The sequence below is a fragment of the Orcinus orca genome, chromosome 16, assembly GCF_937001465.1.
Source record: "Orcinus orca chromosome 16, mOrcOrc1.1, whole genome shotgun sequence".
NCBI lineage: Eukaryota > Metazoa > Chordata > Mammalia > Artiodactyla > Delphinidae > Orcinus > Orcinus orca.
The window spans coordinates 59,656,501-59,682,979 of record NC_064574.1 but is presented as its reverse complement, the minus strand read 5'-3'; the positions used below and the strand labels follow the sequence as shown (position 1 = coordinate 59,682,979).

The following is a 26,479-nucleotide window of genomic DNA, read 5'->3' as shown; positions in this document are numbered from 1 at the left end:
ATACTGATCACTATGCCACGCCACTATTTTTTAAAATCTCTCTCGTTGATGGATGTTAGAGTTGCACTGAATGTTCTGTCATTATGTGCAACGCTATGGACATGGCTGGCTGTGTCTCTCCTGGTGCCTGTGGGCAAGTATTTCTCTAGGGTGGGGCTCAAATCTAGACTTTAATATTGGCCAAATTAACTTCAACTAAAAAGAACGTTTGGATCAACTGTACACGTGCAAGGAAAACGCACCCGTGGGCTAGATGCTGTCTATCAGCTGCTGGTCTGCAGCCTTCAACACAGGCTGACAGCTTCATGGTAAATTGCGAAAGAATAATTCTCTAAGGAGGAAGACGACTCATGCTACATGTGCTCCTGCCACTAACTAGCTTCATTCAAGGTCAAAAAGGCCTTACATGGACAGACCATCTGACCTTCAGGCAAGTGTTTGCGAATATCATTTCTTAAAAATAAGCTTTTGGAGGCTTTTGGAAGGAACAAAGTGTGACCTTATACTCACACAAACCCAGAGGGAAGACATACATGCTATTGACCAAGGGCCGATCCCTACCCTTTCAAGGGCTGTTGGGTTGGAAATCTGACCACCTGTTAGTAGGTCACACTGTGCACTAGAAATGGCACTACTAGACCACCCACTACTGACAATGCGTCCAGAGTGGGAATTTGACTTCAATGATATAAGTTACAAAACTCTGCAGAGAGTACGATGTCAAGTTTGAAAAATTCAATACATTCCAGTCAAAAATAAGTATACAGTATGTGACAGATAACACCTATATTTATATGGTAATTATGGGGAAAAAAATGTCATAACAGACCCCAAAGTGTCGAGCGTGATCATCTCTGAGATGACTTGCAAGTGAATTTTTTTTTAAGTTTTACTTATCTGTAATTTTTTCAATGATCCTATGTTACTTTTATTCCTAGTGACGCGGGAATGTGACTAATCAAATTACCTTGATTTGCAATGGCCGTGCTCCTAAAGAGCCCAGAATGGACCCTCATGAATCAGAAAAGCTTTGAGAAAATAGTGAGATTTCTTTCAAAAGGTATTCACCCTAAAATGTGGCCCCAAGATAGTCCACTGTGCTTTGTAAAAGGTACTACTTAGCAGAAAGCTTCCAAAATGACAGAAGAGCAGATAATACAATCAACAACGATAAACAGAAAATTATAGTATCAGTGCAAAAAAAAAAAAAAAATATATATATATATAGAGAGAGAGAGAGAGAGAGAGAAAAGTAGGTCTCCTTTTAACTGTGTGAGTTGCTTTTATTTTCTGGAAATTAAGTTTTCATAAATAAAGTTTTAGGAGCACACAACTAAGCCTCGATTCCTCTGTGAAGTGGCAATAATCATACTTACCCTTCACTCAAGTGTTACGAGCACTAAATATGTATCCTGCCTGGCCCGTGACAGGCACTGACTGAGCGCGTGATGACCTCCCATCACTACCACCATCATCATCATCAAGTAGGAGAACCCTCTAGATCAGGAGCTGGCACACTACCACCTGCTGGCCAAATCCCGCCCGCTGCCTGATTTGTAAGTAAAGTTTTATTGGAACACAACCCCGTCCATTTGTTTACACATCATCTGAGGCTGCTTTCTTGCTACAGTGGCAGGGGTGAGTAGCTGCAACAGATACTAGGTGGCCTGCAATGCCTAAAATACTTACCACTTGATAGAAAAAAAGTTTGCTGACGCATGATCTAAAAACCGCAAAGTGCTATACCAAAAGAAAGTTATAATTTTGATGTGTCAAAAAAGAATTGTAGGAAACTTACTTTCCTTTTCCCACATACGTAAAAGCTGTTGGCACAAAGTTTTGGATGCAAAATGGTATTTTAACTGCTGACGGCCAATTTAATCCACTCAATTTTATCACTTTACATCCAAACTGGCCACCACTTTGCTTTAAAATACACGCCATCAAGCAGCTCAAACCTCAAACCTCAGGAAGGCAGTTGTTATGTTATTTACAGAGAAACCGACCACCTTGCTCTCCTCCTGAGCTACAGCGAAGGGACGGAGGAATTTTTCCATTAATTTTAAAAGCTTTTAACTACAAAGCAGAAAAGATTTTTCAGGAAGACAAAAAGGCAATATTTTTGCATTTAAATCCAGTTTTCTTCACAAGAGGAAAATAATTTCTGCGTAGTAGGAATTGGGAACACATTTCATTTAGAGGGGAGGAACGGAATTGAAAAGACTCATTTTCAGAAGCATTAATCTCAGGTACCTGGAAATGAAAGAGCTGGGGCACAGAAGCTGGTCTTTGTAGGATAAAAATTTCCAAGTTTTTGTAAGACTGGTCTCCCTTCTCTATCTCTACACTGTTAAAAATGGATCTTGTTTTAAAACCACCTGGAGGGCGTGGAAGAAAAAAAAAAATCAAGAGAACCTAATTTCAATCTCCTTTGCTAAAAAAGAAGTTATCATTCTTTGCCCAAAGCAGGCCACAGAGTTGCCTGCATGACCCAGAGAAGTAAATGAACTGGGGGCATTTTAAAGGTTCTGTGAAGGGGAAAGAAATTTTTAAGAAGTACTTGTCACCGTATAAAAGAGGCTAACAGCTTGCCCTGGCGAAGCTGAGTTTTCGGTACCGAAATGGAGGCTGTGAGTCACATCGAGGAGGCCTGAGGAAACAGTGTATTCAGGTCTGTGCTTCACCAGGTACAGAGGTAAAATTCACCTGCGTTAACAGAAGCGGCGGAAAAAGCAGGATGCTGATGGGGAAAAATCAGCCACAAAGGATGTTGTGAGACAGAGTTGTTTTCTGAAAAACAAAACTAAGAGAGCTGTGGGCAGCTTGGCAAGGGAAAGCTCTGAGGCTGGCAGGAGCGGGAGGAAGGGCCAGGGATCCCAGCAGCCTTTCCGAACAAGACTGGTGATGACACTCAGAAAGTGAAACAGTGGATTCCGAGGAAGGCGGGAGGCAGGCCTCACTGCCCTGTAGTGGGGTGTGGGGTTCCCTAAAGAGAACCGATGAAGCCACTGTTCCTCATCCTGGTTAAGTCAATCCCCGGACAGGCAGAGTGGAGAACCAAGGACGGGGGCTAGAGAGACATCCTCTCCCTGGGGCTCCAACTACACTGGGAGCAGTAGTCCAGACCCAGAGTGGTTCAGCCCCATAGTGGTCCAGAGCAGCTCCAGTGGTGAAACAAGCCATCCTCAGCCATGTGACGGCAAGCCAGGGAGAGGTGGGGAGCCAGCCTGGGGAGCCAGGCTGTGGAAGGGCCTGAACTTACCCCAGAGAGGAAGCGTGTGCTCAGGTCTAAGAAGAGGGTCATGCAGGCAGACGGGCCCAGCTATCATGCAGCACAGACAACGCTTTCTGCTGTAGCAGTGGCAGCAGCAGCCCCAAGCTGCCCAAGTTCCTGCGTAGATGGCAGAGGGGTGATGACCATGGACTTCCCTGACCTTGGGTCGAAGGGGCGTGTCCTCGGAAACTGGGACTGACTCACTCTCCCCGAGGAGGCATCTCCCTGAGTGCCCTCGCCAGGCCATTCTCGGCCCACCACGGGAGGGAGGCCCAAGCCACGACGAGACATGGGGCTGCTCTGTGACTGGCGGAGCTCAGGGGTCATTCAACTCAGGAGTGTCACTGTCTGTCCCGCAGCAGGTAAATAAGACAAGAGAGTCCTTCCCCACAGCACACAAGCCACCCAAGGAGAAGAGGGGTGCCAGGAAGCAATGCAGGCGATTCCCTGACTGATCTGTCAGCAGTGCACATCAGAAATCAATACTTCCAGGCTACAGATGAGGACAACTGAGGCTCACAGAGGCTGGATAACAGGGCCAGGGAACACACCCAAGGCCATCACTGGGACTCTCACACTCTGGCCAACGTGGGGACAAACCACCTCTACAAGCTCCTGTAGTTCAGATTTAAGGTTCTTTTCAACAGGGAGTAGTTATGAGCTTCGGGCCTGGAATTTCACTCCCAGCTCTGCCATCTGTGTGACCTGAAACATCAGTCATCTCACCACGCCTCATCACATCGAGTGATTCTAAGGATAAAGTGAGATAAAGTGCTCAGAAAAATGCCTGGCACGCAATAAGCATGAACAGATGTAAGGCAGGCAGCCTGACGAGGATCTGGACCGTTTCTGAGAAAGACACCTGCCCCCAAAAGAACAGAATGGCTCACAATTAATTGGTAAAAAGGATTCTTTGTGCTTTTTATTTTTTTAATCCACTCAAACATGCCCCCAAAGTGGATTAAATAAAAACGTTCAACTCATTCTTTTCTATGGAGCTACTGCATCAAGGCAAGTTATTACCTGAGCTACATAATTCACTTGATTCATCTGCACGCAGTGAGCCAGCAGAAGCGGCAAAACCCCAAAGTCACTGCAAGTCCAACTTTGAGGCCATTTCGAGACCCGGAAGAGTATTCCGCTAGAAGACAGTCATAAAACGTGTCAGGAAATAGAAATGGTGCGCTCAACCTCCAAGGAGGGCCGTCACATCTCACAGGGACACCTCTGTAAACAAAGGCACAGTCTGAACAGCAAGGTGGCAGGATCTCAGCCCCTGCAGCCACCAGAACTGGCTCAAAAAAAAAAAAGCCGTTCTGCAGGGGGTGGCAGGGAGAGATAAACTAGGAGCTTGGGGTCAATATATACACACTACTATATATAAAAATAGGTAAACAACAACAAAGGGTACAGCACTTTTTTAGATACATATATAAAAAACTGAATCACTTTGCTGTACACCAGAAATGAACACAACACTGTAAATTAACTATACTTCAATCGAAAAAAACAAAAAACAAAACAAAACACGGTTCTACCACTTCTTTGCTGTGTGACTCAGGATATTATACTCACCCTTCCTGAACCTGTTTCCTGACCTCTTGGTGTAAGAATTAAATGAGAGGATGCAGGTGATGCCCCTGTTTAGTGTTTGACACATAGTAGGCACTTATTAAACGGTATCAATTGTATTAACTTGTACTTAACAATTATTCATTCATTTCCAGGTGAGTGAGCCACTTTGGGGAAAATTTCGACTTATTCCACATAATAGATGGTAGCAGCAATGTTTACATACGAGCTTGGACAGAGTTAGTGGAACCCTGGCTTTTGCAAACCTATTACCAGAGCCACCGTGCTGTGTGTCAGCCTCGTGGTGCAAGAGAACAGGCAGGTGACGGAAAGTTTTAGATCCTTTAAATAAAACAAACAAGAGCATCAAGCTATTGGAGGCAAAGTCCCAAGTCTAATGAAGGGCCACTTCTAAAATGACAGGCACCCTCAGGCAACACTTTTCACAAGATGTGCCCCAACCATACCCAAGCAAAACTGCTACAAATCTTCAAGCTGGAAGCCTTCAGGTTCCCTCCCTGAGGACCAAACTGCAGAGCCTTTAAAGAAACAGAAGTCTCTCAGCACCACCGGCTTGACCCACAAAACTACACCTTCTTGAAAAGGTCAGAAATGGCTGCCTGGGCTTTAGAAGGGTATTTCTTTCCAAAGGCCGAGAGTGGAGAGGGGGTGGCAGGTGTGGCAGTTCGCGTGTGCCTGTGTCAAGGTGAATCAGACAGACAGGAAAAGGCAAAGGAAAGAGAAAGCTTTCCAATTCTACCGTGTGCCAAAAAATAACCATTAACTGTAGGACCTGAAACAGAAAACTCTAATAGGAATGATAAACGGATAGTGCTCATAAAAAGAAAATCTGAAGGCGTCTGCCTCCGTCTCACCCTATTATGTATCAGTCAGTCGCCTCCTGGGAACTTGGTCGAGCCTTTGCTCGTGCTGATTCTGCAACCTGGATTACCCTGCCCTTCCCGGTCTCTCTGGCAAATTCCTATTCTACCCTCAAAACCCAACTTAGAAATGAACAGTTCTGCAATATCTTCTCTGAGACACCCCAAACCATGCCCCTCCACTACCAGATCTGGCCAATTCCCCTCTTCCCTGCATTACTTCTTTTGGTTTACTGATCACTTGCTGCTACTGGCTACTGCTTTATGACGCTAACTCCCCTACCAGGCTGCGAGCCCCCTGGGGCAAGAGAGAGGCTGATTCACCAATGTACCCACTAATCTGGCGCTCATTCATTCATCCGTCCGTTCACGCACACATGCACTCAAATCTTCACTGAGCACTGAAGTGGGCCTTGGTCACCTGTCCCTATGGCACCCGTTTCCTGTCCAGCAACAGTCTCCGTGTTCACTGGGGGATCCACCCCTCTCCCCAGCCCTCATTCTCCACGTCTGAACGGGGGGGTTCTTCCCTCGGCCTCGGCACATGAGAGGGGTCCTGCGATTGGGTGAAGAGGGAGAAGGGACCTAAGCTGGCTCTATCCGAGGGAACTCAAGGCTCTTCCCAGGAATCAAGAAAGAGACTCTTGCTTCCTCCCCTGAATGTGAACCTGGAAGAAAAACTATCTGCCCAGGGGTTATCACAGCCAGCTGTGATCAGGAGGGATTAAACCCACCCAAATGATGTCAACCCAGACATGGCAGAAGTAAGGGCCGGAGAGAGACAGAGACAGGAGCCTGGTGACAGAGCTCACACCCCAAGATTCAGCCACACCTAAAGCCCAATTCTCCCTTCAATCAAGAAATTCTCTTTCTAGGCATAATCAGGGTAAGCTATGCTCTGGCTGTAATAACAAGCAAACCCTAATATCTCAGTGGCTGAACAGATATGGTCTATTCCTGCTCCCACAAAGTCTGCAGTGGGCCCAGCAGCACAACAGGGCCAATCCCTTCCAGGCGGTGACTCAGGGATCCAGGCTAGCATCACCCTGTAGCTATGCCACACGGAACACATGGCTCCCAGGGTCATCACGGCAAGCACAACGAGATCAAAGAAAATTCACACCAGCTCTTCCACGCTTCAGCCTTGGAGGACGCTCACCACTTCTACTTATAGCCCACTGGCCAGAATGAGTCACATGGTCCCAGTCTAACCTAAGGGAGACTGGGAAATGCACCAGTCCTGCTTGCCCAGGGAGAGACAAGTGAGACAGACCTGATGAACACACAGCACAGTCTCTTGCCACAACAGAATCAGCCACACTTTCTATCACCTGCAACCAAAAGACTCCAAAATGATATATGCCGGGACCACAACAGTGAACAGGACGTGAGAATTGTCATCGTGGAACCCACAGCACAGTGAGAGGTGGGGCAAAGAATGAGGGAAACAAGAACCCACAAGACAGGCAAACACACATATGGCACCGTCAGGACGAGGAGTGGGGATGCGGGAGAGGTGGGTAGCAACAAAACACCTGGGGTAACGGAACTTAGCTTTCGGGAGCGCAGAGGGCTGGTGGGGAAGGGCTCTAGGGTGAGATCTGAAAGCTCAGAAGTCAGCCCAGGAAAATGGGGAGGCAAGGGGACACTGAGAAGGGATAGGGTTCCAGGTAAGAAATCAATGGGTACAAAGGTGACACAAGCTCACGGTGAGGTGAGCAACATGGCTGCAGGGGAAGATGAGAGCCACGGCATACAGGGTCTTACGGTAACACATAAAAAAGGGGTTACATTTTAATGACTCCACGGGCAAAGAGGAGCCACTGGAGTCTTAAGCAGGAAAACGGCCCAAGCCAACTGGGCCTGGGGTAGTTTTTCATTATTCCGTCCACGTGCATTAAACTCACCACCTCCTCCCTCCCTGTCTCTGCATCTGCCCCCCACACCTCCAATTGCTATGGTTCCACACTGTTGGGGACAATCCCTAGATGTTCCCGGTGGGCTGGGCTCACCACACGTGACAGCCATGTCCCTTCACCTGGTGCATCCTCAACACTGACCTCGATGGGACAGTGCCGCCTATCCCCCCCTCCCCAACTGAGACCACACAACTCCTCTGGGAGCCCAAGAAGCAGCTTCAAGGAGCCACTTCCCGCCTCAAGAAGGAAAGCAAATATAAAACAGGCCCAAAATAGTGTGGGTCTGAAAAGCTGAAAAGCAGCCACCACAATGACAAGTATTTTTATCCCTCAGCCAAAAAGGAGGAGCGGATCATCTTCCAAGTGTCTCTAAGGAAGTTCATCTGTTCAATCTCACGTGCTCCAGACTCCAGAAACGCAAACAGAAATGAGGCTGTAACAGGAACGGCAGCCGAAGAACACCCAGGGTGGAGACACCGAGCAAATGGCAGGGCCTGTGGTATCATCGTCGGTGGAGGGTGGTGACCCCACCATGAGACGGGAGAAGAGACGCCCAAAGATCTATGAGAGAAACCAGGAGGTGGGCAGGGACGAGTGAACACTAACGAGTCTGGAGTGTGGGCGTGTCTGCCGCAGGAGCCAGGTGTCACCTGCCACTCCACACACCTGCCAAGTGTGATGAAAGGCCTGGGGACGTGCAGGAGAGACAGAAGGCCCGTCCAGCGAGAAGGGCACGCCGCCCAAAGAGGAACCTTTCCCTCTGCTACACTGGGCAGGTCACCTGAGCGCACAGGAACAGGCTGGGGACACGTGACGGGCACAAGAGCCATCGGCGGCAGAAACTAACACAACACTGTAAATCAACTACACTCCACTAAAAATTAATTGAAATAAAAGAGGCATCAGAAGAGCCCTGCCATCTGAGCCAGTGCCTGGGCTTGTGTGTGTCAATTCACCGTGGCTCCCCTTAGAGTTAAGTTAGAGCCAGCCAGCCAGCAAGGCCTGGTTCTGTTGCAGCAGAAATAGAAATGTTTTCCCTCTCCTGAGAACAAGGAAAATAAAGGGAACAGTGCCAGGCTAGAGAAGAAACATAACCTGGCCTGAAAGAGTTAATCAATCCTAGTTTTATTTTAACTGTTACTAATCTATAGTGTCTGTTGTTAGATTTGTCCTTCACAAAGCTAACCTGTCACCCTTAATCCTGTGTAATTTACATTCTGCACCTGGTATTTGCTCCCCCTGTGATCTCTTGTAGCAAATCACCCCTTGTAGCTGTTTGCTTTCCAGAAGGGAGCTCCCACACTGATAACCCAGAGACTAATGGACCCCATTACTGGGTTTCCTGACTGCCAGCAGTGACGATTTTGAAACAATGCAAGAAGAAGAAGAATGCAAGACATTCACTTTTTGATCTTTATCACTCACTTTGGACTGTGAACTCCCCTGTAAGAATCCCTGTAATTCAGCAGAGTGGGCACACAGTTCTTGAGGCCCTAGCCTACTGTGTCTTCCCTTTGCCTGGCAAAGAAAAGAAAAAGCCTCTGTATTTCTTATCTTCCAAATCTCTGTCTCGGTATTTTTATTCGGCATGGGTGCACAGGGAGCCAAGATTTGGCAACAGTTTGTGTTTCTAGCTAAGCGTGAGGGGAAGAGCACTAACTCTGGAGTCAGCCAGCCAGGGTTCCATCCTAGGTCTACACGTGAAGCCCTGTGACCTTGGGCTGGTGACTTGTCATCTCCAAGCCTTAGAGTCCTCATCTGTAAGGATGTAGCAAACATTAGATTAGACAATCCAATGTGATGCTATTAGCACAGGGACTAAAAGTAGAATAAGCCCTCAACTTATGCTAACTGCTACTACCATCGTTGTCATCGATGTTTGGGGGTTGCTTTTCTCTAAGTAAATGTCACCAAAAGCCTAAGAGATCACAGAGTACCAAGCACATGACAGACTCTCAAAAAACACTGGTGGGAGACATTCTCTAGGATCAACAATCTAATTTCTTTAACTAATAAATTTCAAGTAAAGAAGAAAGGGAAAGAAAGGAAGATACAGATGGGAAACCTGCAGATTCAGAGAGATTTCAGAGGTCTATTAACCGATTACAATGTGTGGATGGACCCTATTTGGAAACTTATTCAAACATTTGTTTGAAATGAAAATTTGAACACTCACCAGATATTTGATGATGTTAAGAAATTACTGCTAATTTTTATTTAGGTGTGATATTACAGGATTTTTTTTCTTTTAAAAAATAGGAGGACCCTTATGTTGTATTAGAGATATATTTCACAATACTTTAGGAGGAAACAACGCTGTGCTTTGAACTTGCTTCAGCGTATCTATGAGTAGCTGGGGAAGTAGGAAGATGTGTGGACAAAGCGAGATTAGCCATGACTTGGCCACCACTGCAGTTGGGTGATGGGTACCTGAAAGCTCATTATATTCTTCGGGCTATTCTTACATTCAAACTTTCCAATATTTTGAATAAGGGAAGAGAATGTGAAGAACATATGTGTATATATATACATACACATACACACATGTATAACTGAATCGCTATGTTGTACACCTGAAACTAACACAATATTGTAAATCAACTATACTTCAAATTTTAAAAATAGAATATTAAAAATAAGAAGAGAAAACACACACAAAATATTTTGAATAAAGTACTGGACTGCCTGTGCTCTTCATTAGGGAACTAGTTCATTCACGCACAAGGGCACAGCAGAGGCCTGTGTGCCCAAGCGTTCAGAAACCCAAGCACTGGGAAACCTGCAAGCCGTGGTGACACTGAAGCAGGAGACAGATGGGCCCCGAGTTAGACATGTACAACTAGCGTCCTGTTTACACTTCATAGGGCAGGAAAAAGTGGGTTTCGGGCTGGACACTTACAACTAGCCTCCTGTTTGCATTTCCTGAGACAGGGATAGGTGGGCTTGAGGTTAGACATTTAAAATCGGCCTCCTGTTTGTTCTCCAAAATGGAAGCAATGACAGAGCCACGGTAAACAGCCAGGCTTTGTCTCTTGTGGATGTCCTAAGATAACAGTCATGGCAGGAACAGAGGCAAAACCTTGTTTGAGTAAAGGATCAAGGGATCTCCGCTTCCCCCCTCCTTGGGGCAAGGGAGACACCACACATGCGCAGAAAGGCTCCTTGGGGTCAAAAGTCAGGGGACAACTCCAGGCCATGGTGACTCTTGCTTCTCCCAGATGCCTTCATGTCGCGACCCATCTTGGCTGAGAGGTGCCTGCACCCCTAAGGGGAGGGTCCTGAGACAAATTAGCCAGGGGGGGACAAAACAAGATGATTGGCTGGAAGTAAGACAAAGACCCGGAAAACTGTGCCCTTATAAAGGGTTTAAACTTCCCAGAGGCGCGACTCTCTCTGAGTTCACCCCTGCATCTTTCTGCATGTACTCTGTCTTTCCAATAAACTTTTTACTTTTCTCTTTACCTTCTGCCTCCTCACCTGAATTCATTCTTGACAAGACAGGCAAGAACTAGGGATCCAGGCCCTAGCTGCTGGCCCCTGTGGTCCAGTGGTTAAGACTCCCAGTCCGGACACTAAGATCTTGCTTCCAGCTACTGCTCGCTGCCGCTTACTGCTGCCTGGATCCGAAATCAACACCTCCTTGTCTCCAACCTGTTCCAGTTCCAAGAGTCAGGGCAGCCATGCTGGTGACAGGGCTATGGCTGATATTAACCGGAATTAACACAGAAAGCCAAGCAAAGGGGAGGAAGACCTGGGCTTGGCCATCTCACAGAAATTAGCAAACTGAGGGGGAGGAACAGGAAGCAAGGGGTCCTGTGATACTGTGATTTACTGTGGGCCGCAGTTCTCAGCTCACAGCTCCCAAAACCCTTGGAATTTCCTAAGTGTTGAGAATGGTGAAGGTGTCTTTTGTTATGTTAATAAGATGACTTTTAGAAGCACCTGAGGATGGGGGCTGGGTGCCAGGAGAACCAGTCCTGTGATTAGAAGGTTAGAACTTTTGGTCCTACCCCCTGGCCTCCAGGGAGAGGAGAGGCGCTGGAGATTGACTCAATCACCAATGGTCTACGACCCAGCAATCCCACTCCTGGGCATACACCCCGAGAAAACCATAATTCAAGAAGAGTCATGTACCACCACGTTCATTGCAGCTCTATTTACAATAGCCAGGACATGGAAGCAACCTAAGTGTCCATCATCAGATGAATGGATAAAGCAGATGTGGCACATATATACAATGGAATATTACTCAGCCATAAAAAGAAATGAAATTGAGTTATTTGTAGTGAGGTGGATGGACCTAGAGTCTGTCATACAGAGTGAAGTAAGTCAGAAAGAGAAAGACAAATACCGTATGCTAACACATATATATGGAATCTAAGAAAAAAAAAATGTCATGAAGAACCTAGGGGTAAGATGGGAATAAAGACACAGACCTACTAGAGAATGGACTTGAGGATATGGGGAGGGGGAAGGGTAAGCTGTGACAAAGTGAGAGAGTGGCATGGATATATATACACTACCAAATGTAAAATAGATACCTAGTGGGAAGCAGCCGCATAGCACAGGGAGATCAGCTTGGTGCTTTGTGTCCACCTAGAGGGGTGGGATAGGGAGAGTGAGAGGGAGATGCAAGAGGGAGGAGATATGGGGATATATGTATATGTATAGCTGATTCAGTTTGTTATATAGCAGAAACTAACACACCTTTGTAAAGCAATTATACTCCAATAAAGATGTTAAAAAAAAATCACCAATGGTCAATGATTTCATCATTCCTGCCTCTGTAATGAAGCTTCTATTTTTATGGATAGGACAGGGTTCCAAAAGCTTCCAGGGTGGTGAACACATGGGGATCTGGGGAGAGTGGCATGGCTAGAGAGGGCATGGACGCCCGGTGCCCTTTCCCCATACCTGGTCCTATGTATCTCTTCCATCTGGCTCTTCCTGACTTATATCCTTCTACAATATACCAGTAATCTAGTGAGTAAAATTTTGAGTTCTGTGAGACGCTCTAGCAAATTCATCGTCTTGGGAACCTCTGATTTATAGCCAGTCGGTCAGAAGCACAGGTAACAATCTGGGCTCACAACTGGTGTCTGAAGTGGAGGGTGATCTTGTGGGACTGGCCTCTTACCCGTAGAATCTGATGCTATCTCTGGGTAGATAGTGTCAGAATTCAGTTGAATTCTCAGACACTCCGCTGGTGTGGGAAAGCCTACACACACAGACACACACAGACACACACAGACACACACACAGACACACACACACACAGACACACACACACAGACACACACACACACACACACACACACACACACAGGAATTGGGTGAGGAACCATTTTTCAGGCCCCCTAAAAGGTGCTCTGTTAAAAGAAGTCAGTCAGTCAGTCAGTCTCTCTCTTTCTCTCTGATATTCCAATCTGAGATTTGCTAGGACTGGTATGGGCCTCCTTTAGAAGATTTTTTTAATGGTATTGTGGTTTTGTTTTGTTTTGTTAAGAGCTCTTATATTTTACAGATACAGCCTTGAAATAGGAGTGGAATGATATGAAAACTCAGGTTTGCTTCAAAATACCACAAGAGACTGGGAGTAGGATGGGACAGAGATGATGCAAAATTGACCAGGAGTTATTAACGGTTGAAGCATGATGATGGGTATTTAGAGGCTGATTAAACCTCTAAATTTTCCATTTTTGTATCTTTTCCATAATAAAAAGATTTTAAGAATTCTTTGGAGATTTGGCCTTGTTAGTCATTCACACTTTAGTGTGAATTACCCCTATCCCTCCTGAAGGGAGAACTCCTTACCAATTTTCATTCATACATAACAATTTTGCTTCAACACCCAGTTTTGCATGGTGAGCAAACTTTTTTCCCCTGACGAGGTGAGAGCCCGGTCTCAATCTGCTCAGTATCATGAGATATTAAAAAACAAAAACAAATTCACATCCAACTCTTCATTTTGAGCAGCAGTTTAATGGAGATGTCAGCTCAGAGTTCTGTATCCTGAGTCCTTACACAGAATCCAGTCTTTTATTTAAAAGCCTGTTTTCTTTTGCATAAAAATGACTCCCAGATATATCAAGAGTGTTGGAACCCATTGGTGCCAATTTATGAAGCCAGTGCTGGTGGTATAACTGCCCCCAAGGTCCTGGCTGCTTCAGGAACTTTTCCATTTTATTAAAATGATGGTCACATTCAGAGTTTTCCACAGCGTGTGATTATGAATGTATTTTTCACCAGCTTGATGCTTAAGCTAACTTTTCCATTAATAGTAACTCTGCCATTATAATGAGAACAAATGCCGCTTACACATTTATTTCACCCATGAACAAAAATTCAGGGGCTAACTACAGTCACACAGTAAATGACAAGTATCCTATAATTTGAAAAATCAGTCAACAGCTAGCTGAGTCCCTCCACACAGGAGGAAGTAAAGATCCGTTTGCTGAGGATGGACTGGCAGTATTGTACACAGCACAGAGGCGAGCAAACAATGGGGAAGCAGGGCTGTGATCAAGACTTAGTACAGCATGAAAAAGGCAGAATAAAGGAGCCCCGAAGGAGAGGAAGAGGAAACAGCATCTATGGACTGTAGACATTTACAAAACTTCATATGAACTAAGGTATTTTGGAGGTAAGTAACAGAGACAGATTCTAACCTGAGCTACAAAGGAATTACTGTAAACAGTCAGGAAATTAGGAGAACCTGGCCCAGAGAAGGACCTGAAACCAGAACAGCTCTGGCCAGTTCACACAGAACAAATGGAGAGTCATCAGGACCCAGTTACTGAATAAGCGGCCTCTCAAGCATTCTCGCCGTTCTTGCTTAATTTAGGAGTTAAAGCCCCAACTGCCCTGGCTCAGGTCACATGCCTGCCCTGGGGCCAAAGCAGGGCAAAGTACCTAAGATCTACTCTCCTACCAAGACCACAAGACATGGTGGGGCCATCATTCCTCCAAAGGAAATCAGGACAGAAGGAAGAAAAGAAAGCACTCCTGTCCACTACGGGTACTGAAGCTGATTCTTTATATTTAAACCTCAAAGTAACCCTACGAGTAGGTATTACCAGCTCAACTTTACTGACAGAGAAACTGAGGCTTAGAGAGGTCAGGTGGCCTGCCCAGGAACGAATGCACGGCGGTGAGGGACCGATCTGAACTGAGTCTGACATGGGACCCCTGTGCTCTCCAAGCCACCAGGCTGCAGGAGGCGACGCAGGACCAAAGTCCAAATGCCGCCAACAATTCTACACTTTTCTTGATGGCAACTGCTAGAAAGGAATGGAAAAATCTCCGGAGACAAATCCAAACCAAAAGGATTGCACTTGCGGGAGGTAAAGAGGAATCTTAGAGCAGATCTATCTGGGACGTGTCCAGTATCTTTTATCCTCAAAATCCCTGGTGAGAACAAATCCATTTCCTCTAATGTGTAGCTCTTCAGGAGGGATGGGAAGTGGACAAAAGAAATTTCCGAGTGTCATAACTAACAACCCCAAAGAAAAGGGGAGGAATGTTCTAGAAGCTCCAGTTAGGTGCCCAAGCTCTGCAAGACTGCTGTTAAAGACACAGCTCTAGGAGCCCATGAGGCAGGCGTCACTCTATGTCTGCACTTCTGGCATGTCAACCCTGTTTCCTAATTATCATAACGGACGTGTCTGCCTCACCCCCCAGGCCAGGAGCTTCCCCAGAGGCAGGTAATGTGTCTTGTTCGTCTTTGTAACCTACGACAAGCCTTGGTTACACAGATGCTACCCACGGGTGAAGCATCAATAACTTTACAATCAAAAAAAGAGGACAAACTCAGTCTAGGGAAGAAAACGCCACTTGAGGAACGTCTCAGCTTCAGACTCACATCTCTCGTGGCTCATCTCCTAGAATCATCAACTCTACTGCTCCCAGGGTAGGGGAGGCCACTGAGGGTAGAGAAAGGAAGTTGAAGGCTGGACCCTTAGGAGGTAGTCAGTAAATATGTGCTACATGAGCTGGTAGCGCCCATCTTTCTCTCAAGATCCCCTCCAGACTCTCCAAGCTCAAATTCCCCCTAAAACTGACGGCCAGGAAAACGTGTGCCTCCCCCAAAGAGCCGTGCTTCCTCTTATTAGATACGGAGTCCCTTCTGCCAGGAGGCTGAGTTACAGGTGTGCCTTGCACAACCCACTCTCCACCTGAGAGTGGAGAGAAGTCCATCCATCACTCTTTAAACATGACCCGGAACAGCCGAATCCACTTGACGGACTGTCACCCCCTTCGATACTTACAGAGCTCCTACTGTATGCTGGAGCCGAATGAGGCAATGAACATACAGTAAAAAAAAGATAACGTCGTAGCCTGGCATTCTACTGCAAGCGGCTTCAGAATTGAGTAGGTCCGAGCACGGGTGGGAGGCGTTCCCTCCTCCTGCAGTAACTGAGGGTGTGGGACGAGGCCCCGCCAGCACCATGCCAAACGGCCAACGTGCCATGTTTCTGTCAGCTACTGCTGGCAACCCTCACCTCCCTCCACGTATTCTCTCAAATGGGACGAGTGACTGGCCCTTCTCTTAGGTGTCTCTTTTTCTCACTGAGCCTGGCCTTCCAGAACACAGCAGGACGATGGGTTTGGGCTCTGGTGCTAGATGGCCTGAGGGATTCGGACCCAGTTCTGCTTCTTACCAGCTGAGAAATCTTAGACAAGCTACTTCACTTCTCAAAACCCCATCTGTCAACAGTACCTTCCCTCAAGGAACCCTGCTGAGGATTGCAAGAGTTCATCGACGTAAAGACTTAGCACAGTAACCAGAACTGAAAGTATGCGCTGACGACTAGCTGCTAGTATTACAGCGGCTCTTACATAACAAGTGTTTTGATAGCAGTGTTCTTTCCCTGCCAGATTAACCTACACCTGCCAGAATTCTCTTTTCCCTCTTGTTTTCAAAAGTTGACCACCACAGGGTGTCAGGAACAATCTTTGCACAATCTTTCCTGTCCTGGGCCCCTGATTCTCACCAGCTACTACATACGGTGTTGCTTTGGGTTCTGAGCTGTCCATGCAGCGTGCTGTGTATGTGTGCAGGGAGGTGGGATGGTTTTAATGCTTTGAAAGACACCTAGAGAAAGAAGGTTCAGGAACTCCCTTTTCATTGGGATGAATCACAGCAGAGTTATTCAATTGTTGGGGTATTTTAAATAGTCATATTATTTAAAATGATATATTTTTTCTTCCTTTGCCCTTTCGAAATGGGAAGAGCAATGCCTCATCCTTTTACTACTCCACTCCAACACACGTTTACAACTCTTTCTTGGTAAAAACCAACCCATTAATAAAATGACAGCCGAGCATCACGAAGAATGGGTTTGATTAATGCCAACAAAGAGGGTTCGGCAAAAGTCGTGGTGAAATGAAACACTAATGTTATTCAGAGATGAGAGATCACTGACAGGATCTCACTCTGCAAACAAAAACAGAATGAAAAATCAGTGCGGCGTAGTAAATGCCACTGGAGGACCATCTCTGCTTCAACCTCACCTCTCTCCCAGCTTGCTGACTACAGCCATCAACTCCACTGCTCCCAGCGTAAGAGGATCACAGAAGGACGTGAAAGAAGGCTTAAGGCTGGCAAGAGAGTCTTTTACCCTGATGTGGGAGTTCAACCCCTACCTCTCTTGCAGGCAACAAGAGCAACGATGCAAGGGGATCCGACAGTAACTTCACATCACACCTGGATCTTCCCCGCACATCGCAGCTGGAGTGCAGTGAGGTGGTGAGGCTTTCTCATGGTCAAAATGGGTGGTGGGGGCTTCCCTGGTGGCGCAGTGGTTGAGAGTCTGCCTGCCGATGCAGGGGACACGGGTTCGTGCCCCGGTCCGGGAAGATCCCACATGCCGCGGAGCGGCTGGGCCCGTGAGCCATGGCCGCTGAGCCTGCGCGTCTGGAGCCTGTGCTCCACAATGGGAGAGGCCACAACAGTGAGAGGCCCGTGTACCACAAAAAAACAAAAAAAAAGTTGGTACTGACAGGGCACCCAACCAACACTGAATGAACCAACCAACCAACCAAGCAGCCGGCCCAAGAATGAACTACAGTGTTTCCTCAGTGGGTCAAGCAGCCAGTCCCTTCCTCCCAAGCCCCTCCGAGTTTCTGATGAGCACGTCAATCCCCCAGATCGCTGCCCCAGGCCCGGCACCCAAAGGAATCCAGGGACACGAGCACTGGTCTCTAAGCTGTGCGGGTCTGACCACATCCTTACAAGTGGACACCTTGCCCTGGTTCTCCTGAAGGGACAGAAGCTCCCAACCCCCTTTCACTCTGGTAAGAACCCTTCACCCTTCCTAGCTCAGCAGCCCTTCCTTCATTCAGCAAACCAGAGCCACCCCTGTCCCAGGAGAATTTCAAATACTTTCACTCAAGGGCTATTTAGCTAAATTCACCGCCTGTCAACAGTCACTGAGAATACAGTCATGAAAGAGTCTCTGCCATCCAGAGACCCGGAGTCCACTAGGATTGTCACAGTTCTGAGGGTAAGGGGCCCGCTCCCCTCTCCACCCAGGCTTTCTGCCACAGCCAACTCTGGTCTCGTGATCCCTCTGAATGAAGGTCCACGGATGGGCAGAGTGGTGGGCAGAGACGCTACAGGGACCACCTTCCCGTGCCCAGGCCCTCCCACCCCGGTTTTTAACTCTTCACCCAGTTGCCTGTTTGGCTGAGACCTTGGCTTGCTTTCCCTTGAGCTCACCTGATTAGAACTCAAGTTGCTTCTAAAGTCAGCTCCCTTCTTTTGAGGTCATTTAGAGACAGAGGAAACAGACCACAAGGATGGCAGCCTGAACCGGAATGAGCTCAGGGGCTGCTCCTCAAAGGCCCTACCCCTGAAGCCCACCCCAGGTCAGGCACGTCTCCACGGCAACTGTGGGTGTTTTTCTGATTCCAAAAATAAAACTTACTCACCGTAGAAGATTTAGAAAGTACTAAGTATAGGTGTATACTTTTATGTGTGTATGTACACAAACATACATGACTTGTAATAAATACTACCACCACTGGATCACCACGACACATACACACACCTGTATATATATTAGTTACCTAATCAAAAACTTACTCTCCCAGCTTTACCATTGAGTATGGTGATAATTAATGGTTTCTGACAAAAGCATCTGATCATACCAAAAAAGGACCTTTCTTCTTCATTTACCGAGAATATTTTATCAGATATCGATGATGAGTGTTACCAAATGGACATTTTGGTACCTATCAAGATAAATATCCGGTTTTTCTCCTTTGATTTATTAATGGGTGGACTTAACAGATGAATTTCCTAATGTTAAACCATCCTAGAAATCCTAAATACATTTTAACTTTTTATATATGTTGTTCCTTTAATATATGACTGAATTTGACAGAGCGATACCTTTCTGGAATTGTTATGTATCCAAGCACAAATGCTACCAGTCTATACTTTTCTTGTTTCTGCTATCTCTGTCAGATTTTTTATACTGGAGTGATACACACTTGAACCAAGGTACAGATATAGATAAAAAATGCTCTAAGAAAATATAAATAGTGAAGGACTTTTTGTATACACCTTGAAGGGTGCTCTGAAAATCACCATAGAACCATCCAGGCTTGCTACCTTCTTGGGATACAGTTCTTTCTTAACTTTTATAACTTTCTTCCACAGATTTTTTGGGTCCCTTCAGGTAGCCTGCCTCATCTTCAATGAATTTTGATACTGAATGCGATCCTAGAAAACAGTCCATCTCATCCCTATTTCCCCATTTCTCAGCACAAAGTTGTATGTGATATTCTCTTCTGTTTTGAATATTCTCCAAAGCCAAGGGTACAACTGTTTTCTTATTTTTCACGTTTTCTCTCTTATCTCCTTGCCACAGGTTTCTAATTAAATGATATTTTTCAAAGAACCACGTCTTTCTTACTTTTCTCTATCAACTGCAATGGTTTTATCATTTTGTGTTTTGTTTGTGGGAGGCGGAGTGTGTGACTGCTTGTTTTGCTGACATCTGTTTAACAGGCGGGGCCTCCGTCTGAAAATCTCCAAAGCAGCCGATGTCGGGAGTAAACGCGGACTCTGTCGCCCTTACCTCAATGAGCTTCCTTTCATAGGAGCTGGCTAGTTCCTCGGCAACTTCTCCCGGCTTCTGGTCAGTGACTGTAACTTCTCCATCGACATTCCAAAGATTTGGTACAACTTTAGGAAAAGAAAGACATTCCATAAGTATTTTAACAGTAATCAAAAATAATTCTCCCATTTGGGGGAAAAAAAAAAAATCTTCTTTTCCAAATGGCTTCTCCAGAGAGAAAGCTCTTGTTAAAGGAGAAAAAAAAGATCACAATTACTAATTACTTCAGCATTGCATCATTTTCACAGAAGTATAATAAATCAAATGATAAGCTGTATTTAAGAACAGCAATAACTGTCCTAGAGACAGATGCATAGCAGTCTGGGGAACAATCCTATAGCTACTTTCCATTTCAGGGGAAAACAGACAATGTTTTGGCAAATATAAGAGCCTACACTTACATCTTTTATACTGGTCAAATTTCTTTTTCTCCAACAAAAAAGTTTTCCAGGAGATAGCGCCTGCCTAGAGCCTGAAGTGAAATGGTAATGGGGCTCAGATTATATTTAGAACCAAGGAATCTTCTGGAAAAACTCTAAAACCAATGCACAATGACAATGCAAAGACATCTTCATGAGATACTGACTCTCAGGTCAGCACAAGAATTAGCACAGTATTTTAAGGAACCTCCATACCCTTTTCCATAGTGGCTGCACCAATTTACATTCCCACCAACGGTGGAGGAGGGTTCCCTTTTCTCCACACCCTCTCCAGCATTTATTGCTTGTAGACTTTTTAATGATGGCCATTTTGACTGGTGTGAAGTGATACCTCATTGTAGTTTTGATTTGCATTTCTCTAATAATTAGTGATACTGAGCATCTTTTCACATGCCTGTTGACCATCTATATGTCTTCTTCAGAGAAATGTCTGTTTAGGTCTTCTGCCCATTTTTTGATTGGGTTTTTTTTTTTTTATATTAAGCTGTATGAGCCAAAAACACGAGTTACATATATCTGGAGAAAACTTTAATTTGAAAAGATACATGCACCCCCATGTTCATAGCAGCGTGATTTACAATAGCCAAAACATGGAAGCAACCTAAGTGTCCATTGACAGATGAATGGATAAAGAAGATGTGGTACATATACATAATGGAATATTACTCAGCCATAAAAAAGAATGAAATAATGCCATTTGCAGCAACATGGATGGACCTAGACATTATCATACTAAGTAAAGTAAATCAGACAGAGAAAGACAAATACCATATGATATCACTTACGTACGGAATCTTAAAAAGTGATACAAGTGAACTTATTTACAAAACAGAAATAGACTCACAGACAAAGAAAACCAATTTATGGTTACCAAAGGGGAAAGGAGGGGAAGGATAAATTGGGAATTTGGGTTTAACAGATACACACTACTTTATATAAAATAGGTAAACAACAAGGACCTACTGTATAGCACAAGGAACTGTAATAACCTATTATGGAAAAGAATCTGAAAAAAATATATATGTGTATAACTGAATCACTTTGCTGTACACTTGAAGCTAACACAACATTGTAAATCAACGATACTTCAAAAAAAAAAAAGAGTACAGTAGATGCCCATGGGCATTGTTTCTACTATCCGGTATATACCCACATATGCTCACTTTATAGAGAAGAGTAAAGAGATAAAAACTGGGAAGGAGCCAGATAATTCCAAGATAAGCAGAAGGAGAGCAGTGGAGAACTCCTGCACGAGCAGTTAAGACCTAGTAGTGTGACTATGGATTCACCCCACGTCTGAAAACGAGCATCAGGGATGCAGATGTAGATGCCTGTGTGTCCTGGGATGAGATTCCTGGCTGCCCCGTCAAGTGTGATGAGACGGCAATGAGGCAGAACAGGAAGCTAAGGTGAGCCCCCCAGCGACTGGGATTCGAGAGACACGGGCTCTGGTCAGGCACTGAGGGAGAAGTCAACACGGGGAAAAGCTGAGCAACAATGGGACTCGCTGCTGGGCCTGAACTGACCAGTGGCTCCACCTTCAGCCCTTCACGGAGCTTCCATCAGGCCACGGCTGGTCAGGGCCCCAGAGGTAGCAAGGCCCCTGAGTGACGACACAGAACATACTGGAATAAAACCCTAAGTGGTTTCCATCCCAGCAGTGAGTATAGCTCCAGCCACTACTGCAAGGAGTGACCCAGTAACAACCTGTTGAAGTTGACAGATTGAACATGTTAATTTACATTCACAACCTCTCAAAATCTCATTAAAATACCAATTAAAAATAATTCCTTCTAAAGGCACCACCCTTAAAGAAAAAGAGAATGAGAGAGAAAACAACACAACAAAATTTTAGAAGCTGAGAAGAAGGTAGGTAACTGGTGAGGAACCTGACAGACCTGAGAAAATTTCATTCTCAGCTACAAGTGGGGAACTGCAAAACACAATCTGATTAAAGTGAACAACTTGCATAAATTGCTAACACGAGACACTGCTAGAAGCGGAAGTGAACACCAGCTGAAAGTCCAAAGAAGGGATAAAAGTCTGCCTTAAGAAGCAACTAGCAGAAGACTAGGGGTTTATTCTCCAGAAAAGGTTAAAAAAAAAACCCCCAAAAAAACCAGTAGCTGCACCTGAGTTGAAGGTAGGGGTATCTTACTAAAAACAGAGGTCAAAATAATACACACTGAACTTTTGAAGTTTTGCCATTCTTCTTCCCTCCCCACTCCCAGAGCAGCAGGCATCAGGCATATACCTCTAAGCAAGGGAACAGAAAATAATTTCCTAGGAATCTACCAGCCAAAGAGGAAAGGGCTCAATGTGGGGGGTTTTCCGGGAAAATGGCACAGCCCCTCAATCAGTGTTTTAGTGCCCCACTCCTACATCTGAGAAGACGGCCAGAAATCACCTTACATTTGAGGCAAGCACCTAAGATGAAAGACAGGGACCAGAATACACAAATAGAGAAATCAACATGTAGGAAAGAAAAATTATTAAGTGAGAAGAACGTTTCAAAAGCAAACTACCGGTAATACTCCCAGAGAGAGAGGAGAAGGTGCAGTTGAGAAACGGGAAGAGGGAGACACTTGAAAAGAACACACAGAATGTATAAAAGCCCTTTGGAAAGCAAAACTATGACAGCAAAAATGGAATACCACGTATAAGGGATAGACGGTAAAGAAATTTCTAGAGAATAGAGCCAGAGGATGACAAAATGGAGAACAAAAAAGGAAATCAAGAATTACCAAATGAGAAGAGCTCAAGAAAGAAAAAATAACTCAGAGAGGAGGAAGTCAAAGATACAATTCAAGAAATGTCCCAGAACCACCAGACATGAGTGTTGAAGCTGAAGAGCTCTACTGAGGATAAGCTTGATGATAAGCGATGCTCACGTGCTCACAGTGAAATTCCACAACACAGGAGACAAAGAGGAGAGGGTACAAACTCCTGGAGTGGAAGCAGAAGTTTTACAAAGGATAAAAAAAATCAGAAATGGCATAGGATTTCTGAACAGCATCACTGTAAGCTAGAAAACAATGAATCTTCAATGTCCTGAGTGGAATTATTTCCAACCCGGAATGATTTACAAAGCCAAACCATGTGAGAAGCGGGTAAAGGCATTTACAGACATGCAACCTCTCAAAAATGTTACCTCCCACCCAAAGAAGAGAAGAAATCCAGGAAGAGGAAGACAGAGATGCCAAGATATAGGAGATCCAACACAAAAGTGAGTTTGAGAAAATTCTTAATGATAACCAAAGTGGGAAGAACCTGCAGGCCATCATGGATAAACGGATAAACAAAGTGTGGTATGCCCATACAATGGGTTACTATTCAGCTTTAAAAAGGAATGAAGTACTGACACAGGCCACAACATGGATGAACCTTGAAAACATGATGTTAAGTGAAAAAAGCCACACGTGATGTTAAGTGAAAGGCCTCATACTGCATGATTCCATGAAATGTCCAGAGTGGTATTGATTTCCAAGGGCTGGGAGGAAGGAGTGATGGGGAGTGATTGCTAATGAGTATCAGGGTTCTTTCTGGGGTGATAAATAATGTTCTGGAAACAGAAAATGATGGTTGCACAACCTTGTGAATATACCAAAACCACTGAACTGTGCACTTTAAAGGGGTGAACTGTATAATATATGAATTATATCTCAATAAAGGAGGAGTGAATTGGAGAGTACAGGCCCACAGAGTAGTCAGGCTTCTTCCAGCTACAGGTCAGAGGACCCCAGGAGAGACTGCCTCAGGATGACACTGATGACTCAAGTGTTTGAAAACATTGAGATTTATATAACTGAGGGAAATTCTGAAGTTGAATTAGTGATAAGTATGCAGAATACCAATAAAATTTAAAAAACAAAAAACAGATAAGTATTAACTTCAAAGAAATTTACAAGTTGTCCAAAAATACTAATCATGTATCTCATGGCTCAACTGTAGAGAACATTTTCAGAGTCATAATAATGTAATCGTGGATCATGGATCTAACCAAAATGAGCACATGACTGTGCTAGATTATATGACAGCTGGAGGGTGTGTGCGTGTATATGTCTGTGTGTGTACACTCAAGGGCGTGGAGGATCAGAGAATGCTACCCTTCATCTTCCACAGTGAGAAATCAATAAACAACACCTACAACTAAAAAATCAACAAATGGCAATAGACACACATTATTCAGAGATATGAAGGTAACTACTAAAACAATCAGTTAAGAAGTCTGAAGCAGTTGCTTGTGAGGAGTGGGAAATGGGGAAAGATGGTTGCTAGAGTATCAGGTCTTTTACCACAAGGCTATGTACAAAAGCTCAATTTTTTTAAAAACTAAACTCAATTTCATTTGGTGAAATAAATTTTTTTTAATTTTTAAATAAAAAGCTGAAAGGCTGAAAGCATTTCCTCTGAGATCAGGAATAAGATAAAGATGCCCACTCTCGCCACTTTTATTCAGCACAGTGTTGGAAGTCCTAGCCACGGCAATCAGACAAGAAATAAAAGGAGTCTAAATTGGAAAGGAAGAAGTAAAACCGGCACTGTTTGCTGATGACATGATACTATACATAGAAAATCCTGAAGATACCACCAAAAAAACAACTAGAGCACATTAATGAACTCAGTAAAGTTACAGGATATAAAAATAATATTCAGAAATCTGTTGCATTTCTCTACATTAATAATGAACTATAAAGAAAGACAAATTTAAAAAACAATCCCATTTACCATCACATCAAAAAGAATAAAATACCTAGGAATAAATCTAATCAAGGAGGTAAAAGACCGGTACTCAGAAAACTTTAAGACACTGATGAAAGAAACTGAAGACAACACAAACAGACAGAAAGATACACTGTGTTCATGGATTGAAAATATTAGTATTGTTAAAATGACCATAATACCCAAGGCAATCTACAGATTCAATGCAATCCCTATCAAAATACCAATGGCATTCTTCACAGAACTCGAATACTTCTAAAATTTGTATGGAAATACAAAAGACTCCATTTAACCAAAACAATCTGGAGAAAGAACAGAGCTGGAGGCATCACACTCCTTGATTTCAGACAAGACTACAAAGCTACAGCAATCAAAACAGTATAGTACTGGCATAAAAACAGGCATATAGATCAATAGAGGAGAAGAGAGAGCCCAGAAATAAACCCATGCACTTTTGGTCAATTAATCTACAACAAAGGAGGCAAGAATATATAATGGGGAAAAGACAGTCTTTTCAATTACTGGTACTGGGAAAACTGGACAGATACATGTAAAAGAATGAAATCAGAACATTTCTCACACCATATACAAAAATAAATTCAAAATGAGTTAAAGAACTAAATGTAAGATCAGAAACTATAAAACTCCTAAAAGAAAACATAGGCAGAACACTGTCTGACATAAATTGTAGTGGTATTTTTTTGGATCCGTCTCCTAAGGCAAAGGAAACAAAAGCAAAAATAAGCAAATGGGACCTAATTAAACTTAAAAGCTTTTGCACAGCAAAGGAAACCATAAACAACAGCAAAAAAGACAACCTACTGAATAGGAGAAAATATTTGCAAATAATATAACCAAAAGGGGGCTAATATCCAAAATATATAAACAGCTCATACAACTCAATACCAAACAACAACAACAACCCAACTTTAAAATGGTCAGAAGACCTGAATAGACATTTTTCAAAAAGAGATATACAGATGGCAAACAGGCACACAAAAAGATGTTCAACGTTCCTAATCATCACTGAAATGCAAATCAAAACCACAATGCAGCATCACCTCACACCTATCAAAATGGCTATCATCAAGAGACCACAAATAACAAATGTTGGCAAGAATATATATTGCTGCAGCCTCTGTGAAAAACAGTATGGAGGTTCCTCAAAACAACTAAAAACAGAACTACCATATGATCCAGCAATTCCATTACTGGGTATATATCTGAAGAAAATGAAAACACTAATTTGAAAAGATACAAACACCCCAGTGTTCATAGGAGCATTATTTACAATTGTCAAGATATGGAAGCAACCTAAGTGTCCATCAACATATGAATGGATAAAGATGTATCTCTATAGCTTATAGATTAATATTAGGAAAGTGAGGGGAGCCATCTCATCGGTTAGACACTCCCCGCCTCTCTACTGGCAAGGTGAGCTGTGGCGAGGCACCAGAAGTTAGTTGTCCCTTTAGCTGAAGTTTGTACAAGCACCACCATCTGATCTGTGTATTTTCAAGTCAAGAAGATTTCATCTGCTTCGGGA

General features: G+C 44.3%; 1 protein-coding gene across 5 annotated transcripts in view; it reads right to left on the bottom strand.

Annotated features, from left to right (window-relative positions):
* Positions 1–26,479, bottom strand: part of SNX29 (sorting nexin 29) — a 551,964-nt gene that overhangs the window by 257,885 nt on the left and 267,600 nt on the right. For all 5 annotated transcript variants that reach the window (XM_033428786.2, XM_004270168.4, XM_033428787.2 and 2 more), the window contains one exon: positions 19,733–19,839. In XM_033428786.2, coding sequence (XP_033284677.1) covers positions 19,733–19,839 — 107 coding nt within the window. The remainder of the gene's footprint in view (positions 1–19,732; positions 19,840–26,479) is intronic.